At 48.2% G+C, this 19001-nt stretch overlaps 2 protein-coding genes across 5 annotated transcripts in view; one reads left to right on the top strand and one right to left on the bottom strand.

Moving 5' to 3' along the window:
• USP8 (ubiquitin specific peptidase 8) overlaps positions 1 to 1156 on the top strand; it is a gene marked incomplete at both ends in the record, with an annotated part of 32111 nt that extends 30955 nt beyond the window's left edge. For all 4 annotated transcript variants that reach the window (XM_080706939.1, XM_080706938.1, XM_080706937.1 and 1 more), the window contains 2 exons: positions 380 to 512; positions 971 to 1156. In XM_080706939.1, the coding sequence (XP_080563065.1) occupies positions 380 to 512; positions 971 to 1156 (319 nt within the window). The remainder of the gene's footprint in view (positions 1 to 379; positions 513 to 970) is intronic.
• An 83-nt stretch (positions 1157 to 1239) lies between these two features.
• Positions 1240 to 18751, bottom strand: USP50 (ubiquitin specific peptidase 50; the record flags this gene model as incomplete). The annotated part of the gene is made up of 9 exons (XM_080707014.1): positions 1240 to 1389; positions 2478 to 2720; positions 3374 to 3565; positions 6095 to 6227; positions 9901 to 10043; positions 13879 to 14085; positions 15878 to 16073; positions 17604 to 17786; positions 18699 to 18751. The coding sequence occupies 9 exons, from the start codon at positions 18749 to 18751 to the stop codon at positions 1240 to 1242; spliced, it is 1500 nt and encodes a 499-aa protein (XP_080563140.1).
• Positions 18752 to 19001: the final 250 nt, after the last annotated feature.

Here is a 19001-nt window from a genome sequence, read left to right as displayed (position 1 = left end):
AATCCGCTGTTGTACTCAGGATCTTAGCAGTCAGGTTTTGCTCTAGTTTCCCCAAGTCCAAGTTCAAGTCGGAGCGCGCCTCCGACTTCCCTGGCTGCTCCGTGTCGATGCTCCTCAGCACTGGTGAGACTCATCTGCAGGGGACCTGCCTTGTCATGCTGGCTGGCTGGTCTGGACATCACTAATACCTCTATTGTTTCCTCATTTGTAAAATGGAAATGAAAAAAATGCTTTTAACAGGTCCTGCGCTGCACAACTCTGAGTCTTTGTATTTGAGCTTGACGGTTTGTCCTGGCTAACCACCTAGTGGGTAAATGAACAAGGATTTGTTCCGTGCCCTCTTCCGCCAGCCTGACCCCTGTGGTGCTTTGCCCCGCAGCTTCTCCTACGACGGCCGGTGGAAGCAGAAATTGCAGACATCCGTGGACTTCCCCTTGGAACACCTTGACCTGTCTCAGTATGTCATTGGTCCAAAGAACAATCTGAAGAAGTATAACTTGTTTTCAGTTTCAGTAAGTATTTCCTTGAACTAAAGACTTTCTGGGGGAGTTGTACAGGGGATTGAACCCAGGGGCATCCTGCCACTCAACTACACCCCGGCGCTATTTTAAAGCTGAAACAGTCTCGCTAACGTTACCGACACTGGCCTCAAACCTGTGTCTCAGCACGGGCACGATTGCACCTGGCCTAAACACTTTAAAAAGCCCAAACTTGAGTTTGGAGTGGTCCCTCGTGTCACAAGAGTGAGAGTGCAGCATAAATGTTTGAAGTGATGGACATACTTAAAATAACAATTCAGCCGGGCGTGGTGGCGCACACTTGTAATCCTAGTACTTGGGAGGCCGAGGCAGGAGGATCGCAGGTTCTGGCCAGCCTCAGCTACTTAGCCCCTGTTTCAAAATAATAGAATAATAGGTGAATGCCCTGTCAGTGCTCACTGATGGTTGGTATTGTGTCTGCTTTGTCACAGAATCACTACGGTGGGCTGGACGGCGGCCATTACACCGCCTACTGTAAGAATGCAGCAAGGCAGCGCTGGTTTAAGTTTGACGACCATGAGGTTTCTGATATCTCCGTCTCTTCTGTGAAATCTTCAGCAGCGTATATCCTCTTTTATACTTCACTGGGACCACGAGCAATCGATGTAGCCACATAAGGAGAAGCAGGTGTTGAGCTAGTTAGGTTTCAGAAGCCTCAGCAGCCACACAGCCCTGAAGTGCTTGCAGAGGTACTGGGCAGCTACCGCTGACGCCCGAGGGTCCAGGACAGAGGGAGCCGGGTTACCGACGCCGCGCGGTCCGGCTCAGCGCTCCCGTCAGGCAGGCAGCATCTCGCGAGCACCACAGTAAGCGTCCCTCCCAGGTACCCTTTCTCTCCAGCACCCTCCTTCTGTTCCAAAGTTAAAGTATCAGCTAAGCATTATTACTCTCCCTCTCACTGCTATGGCCTTCTCACATTTCTAACCCTGGCTTGACCTACTCTAGAGTGATGGAAAGCAGATAGGAATGTACGTGTACATATTTATTGCACACTTGCACATCAAATCCATGTACATAGTTGAACATGTGGCCCTTTTGTGAAGCCTAGACCTCAGAGGACTGCTCCCGACCCCCGGCCCATTCTGAGTAACGGCAGTGCTTTCTTAGGGAAATGACAGGGCAAAGCTATTTTTCTGTTGGCTTTGGGCTGTATTTGTGCACTAAATCTTTATTCTAAAACAATAAATGGAAACTTTCTTTAATTTTTTTAAAATGAGAATTTCATTTAAACCTACATTAAAATCTTAATGAGAAAAATAATTTAAAACCCTAAAAGTGTCCTGTCTTTCATGTTATAGGACAGTAGAGCCGTAGACTTTACACACACGCACTCTTTATCCTACCACGTCGATTCTAATTTAGTTCACTCACCTGGTGACTCAGGACTCGGTCCCTCTAACAGAGCACCAGAGCCACGCATAGCACTTGGGATCCTCAGAGTTGGAAGCCAAAGATAAAATGACTCTCAGACCCATTCTATCAAGAGTAGAATTTTAAGAATTAAGGCAAAAAGAAACCGGGCCTAGTGGCGCACGCTTGTAAGCCCAGCATTCAGGAGGCTGTGACAGGAGGGTCGCAGGTCACGGACAGCCTCGGCTACTTTGTGAGACCCTGTTTCAAAATAAAGAATAAGCCGGGCGTGGTGGCGCACGCTTGTAATCCCTGCGCTTGGGAGGCGGAGACAGGAGGATCGCGCAGGTTCAAAGCCAGCCGCACTGGCTTAAGAGACCGTTTCCAAATAAAACATAAAATAGGTCTGGGAGTGTAGCCCGGAGGTAGGAGGATTTCTAGGAACCCCAGTACCACCAAAAAAAAAAAAAAAAAAAGGGAATAAACAATGGGGTAGTTAGGAGGGAGAAAGCCTATGGGTTCCATCCCCAGTACCACACACACACACACAAAAAAACAAGACCTTGGCAAAAGGGGTAGGAGTCTGGCCTGACTGTAGAGTAAGCTGCATTGGGGCCGCGTCTCCACAGTGACATAGTCAAAGGAACACAGGCGCTTAGACACCTCGTTTACTAGCTCGACAGTCAACAGACACTCCTGTGAAAGCGAGACTCCAGAACTGCTTCGAAAGGTGCCGCGCAGCCGCCCGTGGAGGAGCTGAATGCGGGGGCTTGGAGTGATAAAGGGGATGGCTGTACATGTTCCGTGATTGGTGGAGGAGACTGAGAAATTCTGCCAGAGATTTTTTAAGTCAGACCCTTAAACTCACAGAACCATTTGATGGGGAAAGAAAATTGTCAGTTCAGAGAACCCAGGGCCTGGCACATGCCAGGCAAATACCTTACCACCGAGGTATCCCTCAAGCCCCAAACAAAAATTATTTAACTCCCTGCAGTATTTAAAATAATAATAATAATAATTGACTCATCGGTTTCCAGTAGGAAACCCCGGGGTTGGTTTGTTACGGTACTGGAGAGAGACCTCCGAGCTCCACCCCAGCCCGATTTTTTTGAAACAGGGTCTCGGTTGCAGAGGGCCTCACTAAGTAGCTGAGGCTGGCCACGAGCCACGGCCCTCCTGTCCCAGCCTCCCGAGGCTGGCATCGCAGGCGCGGCCGCCGCACCCACAGACCCTGGGCTTGCAACCCGAGTTGAGTGCGTGGCGTGCGGTGCCTGAGGCCCACCCTCAGCATCGCGTTATTTTCACACTGCTCTTTTCGGTGAGCCAGGGCTCACCTCCTCTGTTACAGACGGTTCTTACCAAGGCTGCATGTAAAATGGAGACATGAGCGTCCGTGGTGGTTTAGTTGTAAGATTTTAATGACGGCAAAGCTGCACCCCCAGTTTCTGGTGTCCGCCTTGCAGTGCTCAGGAAACACTCTTTGCCTTGCTCTTGTGTTTTCGTATCGGAGTAGAAAAGGGCTGGCAGCTGTAGAACAGGAGGTAAGCTGCGGCCGTCTGAACCGAAGTCCCTGGAATCTCACCGACGCGGGTGTCGTCGAAGCTAAACCAGGCCTGTGTGATGGAGTTCTTGCAGAAAGCGGTGTAGTGGCCACCGTCCAGATCGCCAAAGTGGTTCTAGGGAAGGGGGACGTCGGACTGAGTATGTTAACGCTCCAGCTGCTAGAGCGGCGAAGATGGGGCAGGGAAACTTTGTGGGGTTTTTTTGGTGGTACTGGGGGTGGAACCCAGGGGCTTTCTACCTCCGAGCTACACTCCCAGACCTATTTTATTTGGAAACAGGGTCTCACTAAGTTGCCGAGAGCCCCACTCAGTAGCTGAGGCTGGCTTTGAACCCACACCACCCTCCTGTCTCCGCCTGCCAAGCGCGGGGGTTACAAGCGTGTGCCACCACGCCCGGCGCCGAGAAAACTTGTAACACCGTCGCTTATAAAGAGTGAAGGGAAATGATCATTTCATTTAATCTTATCCACAGCTGACTGCTATTCTGTTTTTCACTTCGTTGAAACTGCTTGCATGTTGTACCCACTGACTCTTTTTCATATTGGATTGAACCCAGGGGCATTCTACCTTTGAACTACGTCCCCAGCCCTTCTCAGGTTTTATTTTAAAACAGTTTCACTAGCTGGGTGTGGTGATGCACACTTGTAATCCCAGCATTCGGGAGGCTGAGACAGGAGGATCACTGTTCAAGGCCAGACTCAGCTACTCCTTAGGCCCTTCACAACTCACTGAAACCCTGTTTCAAAATAAAGAATAAAAAATAGGGCAGGGTGTGTAGCTCGGAGGTCAATTGCCCCTGGGTTCCATCCCCAGTACCAAGGAAAAAAAATTCAAATAAGTCACAAAAATGTATGTGTATACAAATAGGCACACACAGAAAGCACCAATATATAAAAGTGTACACATAGGTAAAAACTACTGAATCTAGGTGAAATGTGTACTAATGTTCTGTCCATGGTTTTCAGGTTTTCTGAATGTTTGCAAACTTTTATTTTAAAAGCTTGGCATAGAGTATATGAATGGATGCTCAATATTGTTAGTCATTAGGGAAATACAACTCGCAGTTACAAAATACCACTTCACAGCCACTTGTATGGCTAAACTTTTTTTTTTTTCTTTTGGACTGGGAATGGAACCCAGGGACATTCTAATTCTGAGCTACACCCTCAGCCCTATTTTTATTCTTTATTTAGAAACAGGGTCTCACTGAGTTGCAGAGGGCCTCACTAAGTAGCTGAGGCTGTCCTCGAACCGCGATCCTCCTGTCTCAGCCTCCCCAATGCTGGGATTCCAAGCATGCACCCCCACACCTGGCTCTAAACATTTTTTAATAATGGATAATAAGTGCTGAGGAGGATGTGGGGAGACTGGAACCTCATACATCACCGTGGAAGCGTCAAGTACTGCCGCCATTCTGGAAAATAGCTCCATACTTCCCCAAAAGGCTAAATATAGAGTTATACAGGTCCAACAATTTCACTACTGGGTATATACCCAAGAGAAATGGGAACATATGTCCACACAAAACCTACATGCAAACATCTGTAGCGGTATTACTGACAGTAACCGATGAGCAGGAACAACCTGGGTGTCTGTGAACAGGTGATGGGCGGATGCTTGGAGTGAGACGGAGCTACACGAGGGACGCTATTTGGCAATGAGGTACAGAAACGTGCTTTGGAATGCACGAGCCTTGAAAACACGCCGCGTGAACGCTAGCACACACGGACGTGGCCATGTGTTATGTGGCTCCATTGAGATTAAATATCCAGAGTAGAAATCTGCGGAAAAAGCCGGGCGTGGTGGCGCACGCTTGTAATCCCCGCGCTGGGGAGGCGGAGACAGGAGGATCGCGCAGGTTCGAAGCCAGGCCCGCTGGCTTCAGAGACCCTGTTTCTAAATAAAATATAAAATAGGTCTGGGAGTGTAGCCCGGAGGTAGAAAGGCTTCCAGGAACCCCAGTACCACCAAAAAAAGAAAAAGAAATCTGTGGAAACAGGAAGTCGATTCGGGGTTGCTAGGGGGTGGTGGGGGAAGGGAACAGTTGCGGGTGCTTATGGGGGTGATAAAAATGTTCTAGCCCTGGGTTGTGGTGATGCTTACACAACTCTGTGCCAAAGTCAAAGGTATGTGAATTAGCTCAATAGAAAGTTTTAACCTGGGAGACAAAAAGATACTGTATGCTGGGCATGGTGGTGCACACTTTAATCCCAGCATTTGGGAGGCTGAGACAGGAGGACTGCAGTTCGAAGACAGCCTCAGCTGCTTAGTAAGTCCCTCTACAAGGCAGTGAGACCCTGTTTCAAAGAATAAAAAATAGATCTGGGGAGCCAGGCATGGTTGCACACTCTTGTAATCCCCGCACTTGGGAGGCTGAGACAGGAGGATCGCACAGGTTCGAAGCCAGCCTCAGCTCCATAGTGAGGCTCTCCGCAACTTAGTGAGACCCTGTTCCAAATAAAATAGAAAACAGGTCTGGGGGTAGAGCTCGGAGGTAGAATGCCCCTGGAGTCCATCCCCAGTACCACAAAAAAAAAAAAAAAATGGAACAGAAGTCAGGGAAAGATGGGAGGATTCCAGCAGAGAATTCGAGAACTTTCCTTAGCACGTCTCTATAGACATTTCATAGTCTTGGCATCTTACCACCACTGCACAGAGGTTGTATTTGGGATGTTTCCGGAAGACTGGACTAATGTAAGGCGTGAGGTCCAAGTTGCTGAGCGGGTACAGGATGTCGGTCCTCAGTTTCCTCTTCATTGTACCCTGAACATCAAACCTGGGGCAGTAATAAATGGATGAAAGGTAAACTTTATGCACCAGAGACCAGGGAGGCTGTATACCTCTTTTTGATACTGGAATGAATCCAAAGATATTCTAGCTACGCGCCCAGCCCTGTTTAGTTGGAGGCAGGCTTTTGCTAAGTGGCTCGGGCTAGCGTCGAACCCGAGATCTTTCTGCATCGGCCTTCTGAGTTGCTGGGATTATACACTTATAACACATGAACGAAGTCTACATATCTTGACGAATTCCAAGTACCGTTCAAGGTAATTTCTTAGCAGGCGCGGTGGTGCACGCTCCTAATCCCCGCACTCAGGAGGCGGAGACAGGAGGATCGCGCAGGTTCGAAGCCAGCCGCGCTGGCTTAAGAGAGACTGTTTCCAAATAAAAATATAAAATAGGTCTGGGAGTGTAGCCCAGAAGGGCTTCCAGGAACCTCAGTACCACCAAAAAGAAAAAAAAAAATTAATAGATGTATACACCTAAAAATACATTTGAAATACATTTGAATTATAAAAATACACTTAGACACATTAACAGGGGTCATAGGAGCTGGCTTGAGGGAGCTCTGACCGGGCGATTTAAAAGTTTAAACGATTCACATCAAAAACAAGCAATAAGAAGCTTCTGGCTTGTCATTCCACATGCAAGGATCTCCGCAGTCACAGCCGTAGCTCCCAGGTAACAATAGGAACACTCAGCGCTCTGGACCCATGGGAGGAGCGGGGTCCCAGGACAGACCTCCGCGAGCAGCCAGCCAACGGCTCGGGCGCCAGGCCCGGGGCTGGACTGTTCTGCTCCCAAGTAGGTATTTATGCAAAGGTCAAAGAAAACCCACTTATGCTCCTGCTAGGGAGCCATTTTGAAACATACCAGGAGTACTCCTTTCTTCTTATTTTTTAATGTTTGTTTATTTATTTATTGCAATACCGGGGATGGAACCCAGGGGCATTCTACCTCCGAACGACACCCCCCCCCCGGCCCTATTTTTTATTCTTTATTTTGAAACAGGGTCTCACTGAGTTGCAAAGGGCCTCACTAAGCTACTGAGGCTGCCTGCAAAGCACGATCCTCCTGTCTCAGCCTCCCGAATACTGGGATTACAAGCGTGCGCCACCACGCCCGGCTATGCTTTTCTTTTGAATCAGTTCTGTCTTCAGGTGAGAACAGTTAGCCACAGCCTCAGCTGTTAGGAGTCTACCAGGGCCGGGCTGACCTGGGGAAAGGGACGCTCCAGCCGCCCTCACCACACTGCGCCCCGTGGGGAGAAAAATGCCAAGAGGCCCTTGTGAAGTCCACAGTCCCCAGGCACAGATTTAAGTACAGCGGGGTGGCACACACCTGGCATCCCTCCTCGGGAGGCTGAGAAAGGAAGATTGCAGGTCCAAAGCCAGCTGCAGCAGACTCAGCTACTTAGCGAGGCCCTTTGCAACTCAGTAAGACCCTGTTTCAAAAATTAAAAATACTAAGAGCCAGGCGTGGTGGCGCACGCTTGTAATCCCAGCATTTGAGAGACTGAGACCGGAGGATCGCGGTTCGCAGACAGCCTCGGCTACTTTGTGAGGCCCTCTGCAACTCAGTGAGACCCTGTTTCAAAATAAAGAATAAAAAATTGGGCTGGGGGTGTAGCTTGGAGGTCAAATGCCTCTGGGTTCCATCCCCAGACCCACTAAATAAATAAATAAATAAATTTACTGAAAAATAGGGCTGGGTGTGTAGCTCAGAGGTACAATGCCCCTGGGTTGCATCTCCAGTACTACAATAATAAATAAATAAATAAATAAATAAATAAATAAATAAATAAAATAGGAGCCAGGCGTGGTGGCGCACACTTGTAATCCCAGTACTTGGGAGGCTGAGATAGGAAGATTCCAGTTGGCGGCCAGCCTCAGCTACTTAGTGAGGCCCTCTGAAACTCAGACCCTATTTCTACCTTCTTACCTCCCTTCCTTCTTTCTTTTCTTTTCCTTTCTTTTTCTATTTTTGCAGCACTGGGATGGAACCAGGAGCATTCTACCTCTGAGCTACACCCGCAACTGTATTTTTTATTCTTTATTTAGAAACAGGGTCTCACTGAGTTTGCAAAGGGCCTCACTAAGTAGCTGAGGCTGTCCACGAACCGCAATCCTCCTGTCTCAGCCTCCAGAATGCTGGGATGACGAGCGTGCGCCACTAACACCCGGCCTGAGACCCTATTTCAAAATAGAAAAATTTGCATTTTTACATCTGCCACAACAAAACATCGCTCCATATCACTCCATCACAGAGACAGGCAAGTGGACAATAAACAAGGAACATGCTCAACATCATTAGTAGGTAACTGTGGACCGAAACTTGAGTGAGAAGTCTCCTCAGTGATAGCTAGAAAAATAGTGGTGGTGAGGTGCGGAGGGACCGGAGCCCTGGCCCATTGCTCAGAGCATGTACCATGGTGCAGCCCTCTGCAAAGTTAGTTTGGCGGTTACCACGTCGCTACACCCAGAGGAACCGAAAGCAAGGCTCACACCCTCAATCCTCAGGATTGTGGTCCTCCCGTCTCGGCGTCCCAAATAGCTGGGATCGTAGGCGTGGACCACTGGCCCTGGCTTCAAACAGATTCGTCTATGCCAGTCTCCGCTGGAGCAATTCATAGCTAAAGAGTGCAAAACAACCCAAGTTTCTGTCCCTCATCATATGAGTAAACCGTGGAATATGTGTGTGTTGGAATGTGATTCAGTGAGATAAAGAAATTTTGATAGATGCTACAATAAAAGCATTGTGAAAGCATTATGCTAAGTGAACTACACCAGACAAAAACGACGAATACAACTGCATTTTGTGTGTGTGTGTGTGTGGTACTGAGGGTGAAACCCAGAGGCTTTCTACCTCCGGGCTACACTCCCAGACCATTTTTATATTTTTCTTAGGAAACAGGGTCTCTTAAGCCAGCGCGGCTGGCTTCGAACCTCCGCGATCCTCCTGTCTCCACCTCCCAAGCGCGGGGATGACAAGCGTGCGCCACCACGCTTGTTTTTTTATTATACATTTTAAATGGGTGAATTGAGCCGGGTGTGATGGCACACACTTGTAATACCAGCATTTGGGAGGCGGAGACAGGAGGCTCGTGGTTTAAGGACAGCCTCAGCTACTACTTAGTGAGGCCCTTTGCAACTCAGGGAGACTCTGTTACAAAAAATTAAGACTAAAAAGTAGGGCTGGGAGCCGGGCGTGGTGGCGCACACTTGTAATCCCCGCGCTTGGGAGGCGGAGACAGGAGGATCGCGCAGGTTCGAAGCCAGCCACGCTGGCTTAAGAGACCCTGTTTCCAAATAAAAAATATAAAATAGGTCTGGAGTGTAACTTGGAGGTAGAAGACCCCTTGGTTCCATCCCCAGTACCACCAATAAACAAATAAATAAACAAATAAATAAACAAACAAATAAATAAAAACAAACAGCCGAGCGGTGGCACACGCTTGTAATCTCAGCATTTGGGAGGCTGAGATAGGATGATCACAGTTCACAGCCAGCCTCAGCTACTTAGCGAGGCCCTCTGCAACTCAGTGAGACCCTGTTTCAAAATAAAGAATAAAAAATAGGTCAGGGGGTGTGGCTCAGAGGCAGAATATCCCTGGGTTCCATCCCCAGTACCACAAACACACGCACGCGCCCGCACACACACACACTCCAAACCTTTTTAAGTGAAATATAATTATTTTTGGTGCTTTGGAAATACTGGCTTTCACCGCTGTCTCCTGCTTGGCTTCACAAACGGAGCAATGGATTTGGTTGTTCCAGGTCAACGTGTCGTGCTGGAAAAAGCACCGGAGGCAGTCCTGTTGAGGAGGCAAGGGCCCTTGGTGACTGGACCCCATCAGCGCAAGCGGCCGCAGGGTTTGCTGGGATTCAGAGCAACTTAGGATCCAGCCCCTCCCCGCTCCCCGAGGGCAGCGAGTGCTCGACTCCAGAGCAGCCCAGCAAGCAAGCCGCTCCTTCACCACTCACGCGTTAGCGAGATGGATCTGGGAGCCCGTCTCCCTTCCAACATAGCAATGGGCATTTTGACATCCCTGATTTATGTCAGAATAACAGAGAGTGCGATTTCCACTAATAAAGTCAGGAAGCTGCTTTTTTAAAAAAAATTTTAATGCCCCTAGGGATGGAACCCGGGGACATTCTACCTCCAAGCTCCACTCCCAGCCCTATTTTTTTATTCTTTAGTTTGAAACAGGGTCTCAGTGAGTTGCAAAGGGCCTCACTGAGTAGCTGAGGCTGTCCTTGAACCACGATCCTCCTGTCTCAGCCTCCCGAATGCTGGGATTACAAGTGTGCGCCACCACGCCCGGATTGTAGGAAGCTGCTTTGCACCATTCATCTCAGCTCTCAAATGATCTGATGGCTGGTAAGATGGCCAGACCTCAGAGTTAGGGATGACAGCTCAGAATAAAGACACAGAGGACAGACGGAAAAAACCCACAGCCACAGCAGATAGCCTTCCTGTGCCTTGGCCCCTGGCTCTGCAAAAAGAGAGATTAGTCTAAAGAGGAAAATGAGCATAGAGCTTTTTTCTTTCTTCTTTTTTCTTTTTTTCTTTTACAGTAGACCTGCCAGCATCTCATTTAAAGAAAGTTTGGGCTGGGCGTGGTGGCGCACGCTTGTAATCCCCGCACTTGGGAGGCTGAGACAGGAGGATCGCGCAGGTTCGAAGCCAGCCTCAGCTACTTAGTGAGGCTCTCAGCAACTTAGTGAGACCCTGTTTCCAAATAAAGTATAAAATAGGTCTGGGAGCACAGCCCGGAGGTAGAAAGCCCCTGGGTTCCACCCCCAGTACCACCAAAAGAAAGAAGGAAAGAAAGGAAAGAAAGAAGAAAGGAAGAAAGGAAGGAAGGAAGGAAGGAAGAAGGAAGGAAAGAAAGAAGGAAGGAGGGAAGGAAAGAAAGAAAGAAAGAAAGAAAGAAAGAAAGAAAGAAAGAAAGAAAGAAAGAAAGAAAGGAAGGAAGAAAGAGAAAATGTTTAGAGCTAGTAATCTTAGTGCTTGGGAGGTTGAAACAGGAGGATCATGGTTTGAGGACAGCCTCAATGACTTAGGCCCTCTGCAACTTAGTGAGACTCTGTTTGAAAAAAAGAGAGAGACTGGGTGGTAGACTGCCCCTGGGTTCAATCCCCAGTACAAAAAAAAAAAAAAAAACTTGAGATAAAACAAATACATACTATATGAATCTATGAACCGGGCCTGGTTGCGCACGCTTGTAACCCCAGCATTCGGGAGGCTGAGACAGGAGGATCACGGTTCACAAACAGCCTCAGCTACTTAGTGAGGCCCTTTACAACTCAGTGAAACCCTGTTTCAAAATAAAGAATAAAAAACGGGGCTGGGTGTGTAGCTTGGAGGTAGAATGCCCCGGGGTTCCAACTCCAGTACTGCAAATAAATAAATAAATAAACAAACAAACAAATAAATAAATGGAAGCTGAGCCTAGATCTTTTCCTTTTTTCTTTTTTCTTTTCCAGTAGGCCTGCCAGTACCTCATTTAAAGAGTGCTTGGGATGCCTTTCAGCTAATCTTTAGCCATGTGATCTGAGAACAGGACCCGGTTCAGAATGAGCGATGGGTTCTGCTCCCCATTCTGAGCTCTGAACGCTTCCAGGAAGAGCAGCGCTTCCCTCAGCCGGGAGGATAGAAGCGCAGAGGAGGCGCAGGGAGCCCCGGCCCGGCCTCCTGTGGCTCCTCCCGCCCTCCTGTGGCTCCTCCCGCGGCTTCTTCTCTGCTGCGCCCTGGGCCGCAGCCCTGGGCTGGATCAGCTCTTGGCTTGTGCAGAAAAATTTAGAGAAGTCACCCAGGTCCTAGGTTCCACTCTCTCTTCCCAACACATTTCAGAAGATTTCCAGCGTATAAAAACTCAAGACTGAAAGCCAGAACCTTTCTTTGATATCTTTGTAGCTCCCACTTAGAACCTACAAACCTGGGGTGAAGGAGGGGATTGATATTTTGGGGAGAGACGATGAATTCACCACATGCCCCAAGCCAGCTCCAGACACTGAACAAGTGCGCTTACGTTTTATAGTGAGGCTGCTTTGGGGGTACATCAAGAAATACAGCTGAATCCACAGGAACTCCAAATGTTGTATATACACGCAGGCAGTCTGGGGGTGGAGCCCGGGCGCAGTCTATCTCTGGGCTACACCCCCAGACCTATTTTATTATTTTATTTTGAAACAGGGTCCCACTAAGTTGTGGAGGGCCTCACTAAATTGCTAAGGCGAGCCACGAACCTCAAGTCCTCTTGTCTCAGCCTCCCAAGTACTGGGATTACAGGCGTGTGCCGTCACTCCTGGCTTGATGTTTTACTGCCTTATCATTCATTCATTCATTCATTTATTCATTTTGCAGGACTGGGAATTGAACCTCAAGAGGTTCACCTCCAGCCCTATTTTTCTTTCTTTCTTTCTCTCTTTCTTCTTTTTTTTTTTTTTGCAGTTCTGGGGATGGAACCCAGGGGCATTCTACCTCCAATCTACACCCCCAGCCCTATTTTCTATTCTTTATTTTGAAACAGGGTCTCACTGAGTTGCAAAGAGCCTCACTCAGTAGCCGAGGCTGTCTGAGAACCGCGATCCTCCTGTCTCAGCCTCCCGAATGCCGGGGTCACAAGCGTGTGCCACCATGCCCGGCTTCAGTTTTATTTTATTTTTTTATTCAGAAACAATGTCTCTCTAAGTTGCCAAGACTGGCCTTGAACCTGCATCCTCCTGTCTCGGCCTCCCAAGTACTGGAGTTGCGAGCATATACCACCACACCTGGCTTTTTGGATATTTTTATCTTGCTATTCTCTCAGCCCCAGATTATTCTCAGAGATATTTACTACTTTATTTTAATTATGAGAGGGCAACTTTACACAATAGAGAGAAAGAAAGCCCATGATAGAGCATTTTTTTAAAGCAACATTTTGAGCCAGGTGTGGTGGTCCATACCTATCACGCCAGTGTTTGGGAGGCTGAAATAAGAGAACTGCAGGTTTAAGGGCAGAAAGAGGGTTTTGCTCAGAAATTGAGCAAAACCCTCTTTCAAAATAAAACATCAACTCGGGCGTGGGGGCGCACGCTTGTCATCCCAGCATCGGGAGGCTGAGACAGGAGGATCGCGGTTCGCGGGCAGCCTCAGCTGCTGCTTAGTGAGGCCCTCTGCAACTCAGTGAGACCCTGTTTCAAAATAAAGAATAAAAAATAAGCCGGGCGTGGTGGCTCATGCTTGTAATCCCGGCATTCGGGAGGCTGGGACAGGAGGATCGTGGTTCGCGGACAGCCTCAGCTGCTTAGTGAGGCCCTGCTTCAAAATAAAGAATAAAAATAGGGCAGGGGATGTGGCTCGGAGGTCAAATGCCCCTGGGTTCCAGCCCCAGACCTGCAAAAATAAATAAATAAATAAATAAATAAATAAATAAATAATAGGGCTGGGGGTGTCTCTCGGGGGTAGAATGCCCCTGGGTTCCAGCCCCAGACCTGCAAAAATAAATAAATAAATAAATAAATAAATAAATAAATAAATAATAGGGCTGGGGGTGTCTCTCGGGGGTAGAATGCCCCTGGGTTCCATCCCCAGTACCACATAAAAACAAAAACCAAGAACAACAAAGAAGGAGAGAGAGGGAGTACTGGGAGCAGGGTGGCTACCTGAAGGGAGCACTCGGACTCGGAGGGGATGGGGAGAGAGAGGACGGTGAAGACCTCGTTCTTGAGGGAGCAGTTCTCACACTTGAGACACATGATGCGGTAGCTGAGCTGCCCTTCGAACAGCCGGGTGATGATGGACGTCTCCTTGACGACTGCCTTCCTGCAGCATCTTTGAGTAGGTCCTTTCTGCGGTCTTCTTCGGTGGTACTGAAACAAGGAACCAATTCCCCCAGATCAACGTCTGGTTATCAAATTACTTTTTTTTTTTTTTTTTGCAGTACTGGGGATGGAACCCAGGGGCATTCTACCTCCAAGCTACACCCCCTGCCCTATATTTTTATTCTTCATTTTGAAACAGGGTCTCACTGAGTTGCAAAGGGCCTCACTAAGCAGCTGAGGCTGTCCGCGAACCACGATCCTCCTGTCTCAGCCTCCCGAATGGCGCAATTACAAGCGTGCACCACCACGCCTGGCTTCAAAATACATTTTTAACAGAATGTTATTTTTTTCCTGAAGAATGATACATTTCTACCAGAAATGGCCTAAGTTTGGGTTCAGATCATAAGTAGAGGATCCTTCTTGAGGCTTCTATACCTTGGGATTTTGATGACTTGGTTACTCCCCTCTCTGCATGAGGTTAAGGACAGGTGACGCTCTAACTGGCAGGCACATGTCCGAGGCCCACAGCCCCACAGCCTCTGACCACGGGCCCTGCAGCTTTCCTGGCATAAGAGTAAGTCAGCTACTGACCTAGTGTTAGGGTGCGCAAGCTGTTCCAGATGTAAAACAAAGGGCCGGGCGTGGTGGTGCGCGCCCGTAATCCCAGTACTTGGGAGGCTGAGACAGGGGGATCGCAGGTTCAAAGCCAGCCTCCGCTACTTAGTGAGGCTCTCAGCAACTTAGTGAGACCCTGTTTCAAAATAAAGAATAAAAATAAGGTGGCAGATGTAGCTCAGAGGTAGAATGCCCCTGGGTTCCATTCTAGTACCGTAAAAAAAGACAGAGAGAGAGAGAGAGGGAGGGAGGGAAACAACTGGAAACTCTGCTCTCTCCAGTCTTCTCAGCATATGTTTCTTGCCCTTTCTGCTTTAATTATAGAAAGCACATTAAAACACAAACAAAAACAAAGCCAGGAAGTGGTGGGTGCCTGTGATCCCAGTATTTGCGAGGCTGAGACAGGAGGATCACAGGTTTGAGGTGAGGCCAGCTCATGGTAACTTAGACCCTGTTTCAAAATAAAAAGGGCTGCATGTAGCTTGGACATAGAACACACACAGGCTCCATCCCCAGGACGATAAATAAATAAGTAAATAATAAAGTCATGGCCTAAAATGATTGTTGTGTCTTGCTTTGGGTTTTGTTTAGATTTTTTTAAAGTAGCCACGTAATCCCTGTGTCCTGTAGAACACGGACACTGGTCCTTGGCTTAGCTTCTGTTTAACTTTTTCTAACAAGAATGGTTGGGTCCGCCGGGCATCATCCCAGCATTCGGGAGGCTGAGACAGGAGGATCGCGGTTCGCGGCCAGCCTCAGCTACTTAGTGAGGTCCTCTGCAACTCAGTGAGACCCTGTTTCAAAATAAAGAATAAAAAATTGGGCTGGGGGTGTAGCTCAGAGGTAGAATGCCCCTGGGTTCCATCCCCGGTACTGCAAAAAAAAAAAAAAAAAAAAAAGAATGGTTTGACCACAGAGTCCTCAGTAATGTGAAGAGAGCACTTAATTTTTTTTATTTATTTATTTATTTATTTATTTATTTATTTATTTATTTATTTATTTGCAGCCCTGGGGATGGAACCCAAGGGGTATTCTACCTTCAAGCTACAATTCCAGTCCTATTTTTTATTCTTTATTTTTAAACAGGGCCTCACCGAGTTGCAAAGGGCCTCACTAAGTAGCCGAGGCTGGGCTTGAGCCGCGATCCTCCGGTCTCAGCCTCTCAGATTCAGAGATTACAAGCGTGCGCCACCCCGGCCGGCGTAAGGCCGTGGGTTCTACTTACCTTTTTCAGAGCCTCATGAAGTTCATTGAGGACGTAGATCAAGAACTCCTGAGCGTCCTGTTGTGTCTTTTTCGTAAATGTTGGGTAGATGCTGCCAAGAGCTGACAGAAACGTTTCCGGTGAGACGCAGTGCGAGTCTTCGAGCCACATGTCTGACATCAGGTAGGCAAAAGCAGCCGGGACTTCGCTGCAATCCCTCGGGAGAAGGAAGGGGCATGTTTACCAGAAAGAGGGCCCCAATCGCCCCGCCTGGGAATCAGCTGGGAAGCAGAGCGTTGGCTTGCCGGGCACTCTACCCACCTCTGTGGGCTGGCTCAGCCCTGCCCAGGTTCCCCAAGCTCCTCCCAGACAGCAGCGGGCCGGGGAGGCTGTGCCCAGACAGCACGTGTGGGTCTTACTTTTTTTTTTTTTTTTTTTAAACAGTGCTGGGGATGAAACTCAAGTGCATTCTACCTCTGAGCTACACCCTCAGCCCTATTTCTTTTTCTTTATTTTGAAACAGGGTCTCACTAAGTTGCAGAGGGACTCACTAAGTAGTTGGGGCTGGCCACGAACCTGTGATCCTCCTGGCTCAGCCTCCCGAATGCTGGGATTACAAGCGTGCGCCACCACACCCAGCTTATTCTTTTTTTTTTTTTTCTTTTTTTTTTTTTGTTTTGTTTTTGTTTTTGTTTTTGTTTTGAACTGGGGATGGAACCCAGGGGCATTCTACCTCTGAGCTATACTCCCAGCCCTATTTTTTATTCTCCTTCCTTCCTTCCTTCCTTTCTTTCTTTCTCTCTTTCTCTCTTTTGCAGTACTTAGGGTTGAACTCAGAAGCATTCTACCTTCAAGCTACACCCCTAGCCCAATTTTATTTCTTATTTGAAAACGGTCTCACTAAGTTGATGAGAGCCTCACTACTTGCTGAAGCTGTCCTCGAACCTGTGATCCTCCCATCTCAGTCTCCCAAGTATAGGGATTACAGACGTGCCCCGCCATGCCCAGCTCTTTATTCTTTATTTAAAAACAGAATCTCACTGAGTTGCAGTGGGCCTCACTAAGTAGCTGAGGCTGTCCGCAAACTGTGATCCTCCTGTCTCAGCCTCCCGATGGCATTGGGAAATGTCTTTGGTACTAATTTCATAATGTATTGATTTAATATGCTTTGGCATTATTTTTAAAATACAGAAAGTAATCAGAGCTTGGGTGTCCTGCAGGCACTCAGGCAGAGAAAGGACCCTGCAGAGTTCCCAGAATAGATGTAGCCCAGGGCCTTTGCATTCTAAGGACAAGTTTTACATAATAAATAACTTCTAGCAGACAAGCTGAAATTTCCCAAGGATGTGGGAGGATGCCACAAGCCTTCAAGAGATCCCTGACTTCTAAAATCAATTAACACATTTTGGGGTGTCAGCAGGGCAGGCCTACAGGAAGGAATCATACATCAAAAGACCTGCCCCCCCCCCCCACCTAAGTCGCTCAGGAAGATGATTGGTTAGGCAAAGAAAGATACGGGATAAAAATCTTTATATAATTCGGTATTCAAAACTCTTTAACACAGTATTTTAACTCTGTCCTTCTTTCTGCCTTTGTTATAATAAAATTGCTTAAGCTCACAGCTCACAGCACAAGAGTTGGGGCTATTCTTTTTCTAAAATAGCTCAGAACAAGAACCCGCAGCTCCTTCTCAGAGCGGTGCAGGTTTGCCGTGCCACCGGAACCCTGGGATCGCTGCGGGTCTTACTTTTGAAGAGCAGTGATGTACTTTCCAGAGAGGAAGTACTGCACCAGGGGCGAGATGCTGCAGAGACACTGCACGATGGCGTTCACGAAGCACGTGTTGCCCAGGTTGCGCAGGCCCGTCACGCCCTGGCAGCGGGGCCGCCTCTCCTCCGCCTCGCTCCCTGGGTAATCTCTGCACTCTGCACTGTCGGCGCCATGTGGAAAGAAAGTTCGTTTCTTTTGGTTGTACTGGGGATGGAACCCAGGGGCATTCTACCTCCGAGCGACACTCCCAGCCCTATTTTTTCTTCTTTATTTTGAAACAGAGACTCACTAAGTTGCAGAGGGCCTCACTAAGTAGCTGAGGCTGGCCAAGAACCGCGGTTTTCTTGTCTCAGCCTCCCAAATGCTGGGATCACAAGCGTGTGCCACCACGCCCGGCTAGAGTGCATTCTTTTATCCTGAGCTCTGAACAAGTGCCAGAAGCCTAATAAGGAATAGATTTTTTTTTCTAAAATTAAAGCAAAAAAACAATTGCATCAGCTGTTCCAAGTCTGATCGTTTGCAAAAATGCCAACTCAAGAAAGATAACTAGTTCATATCAGTACCTCTGCTCATAATTCTGCCTATTTGAAAAGTGCTCACCGTTACGCATACACATGGCCGTTTTCACTTTTATTTACAGATGTCATGGAGGACCTGGATCGTCGCTGTTTAGAAAGTATATGTATTAAGCCGGGCGTGGTGGCGCACGCTTGTTATCCCAGCATTCGGGAGGCTGAGACGGGAGGACTGTGGTTTGCGTCCAGCCTCGGCTACTTAGTGAGGCCCTTTGCAACTTAGTTAGACCCTGTTTCAAAATAAAGAATAAAAAATAGGGCTGTGGGTGTAGCTCGCTCGGAGGTAGAGTGCCCCTGCATTCCATCTCCAGTACTGAAATTTTATATATATATATATATACGTATGTATCTATTTCCTGGTTACTAGATAATATTCTCCCTGCATTTTGGGGGACCTTGGATGGGTCCCAGCCTAGGGAACCCAAATTCAGCCTGATCTGAGCACGATCCTCCCCCACCTGAGCTCATCTAGAAAGCCACAGTAGACAGAGCCTCACAGAACATAGTAGATCCCGAAGTCGTCTGCGGGAAAAGCCCCAGGAGAAGTCATTGTGATACTGGAGATCACATGCATTCAGGAGCCCCGGTGCATCCTTGACCCTTCATTCTCTAGCCCGCGATGCTGGCCCTTTCTGTATAAGGCTCTTCCCCTTTTCGTAGCTGCAAACTGGTTTTCACAGGTACCAGACCCGGTTCCAGCCTGGATCCCTCCACGCCTCACAATGCCCTGGCTCGCTCACCCTCAAGGTTCTAGAGTGTTGCCAGGAGGTGCTGTGACTTGGTTGCCTGGATGACTTACT

This window comes from Muscardinus avellanarius (genome assembly GCF_963383645.1).
Source record: "Muscardinus avellanarius genome assembly, chromosome: 12".
NCBI classification, from domain to species: domain Eukaryota; kingdom Metazoa; phylum Chordata; class Mammalia; order Rodentia; family Gliridae; genus Muscardinus; species Muscardinus avellanarius.
Note: the sequence above shows the minus strand (reverse complement) of the source record. Positions and strands in the feature narration are given on the sequence as shown.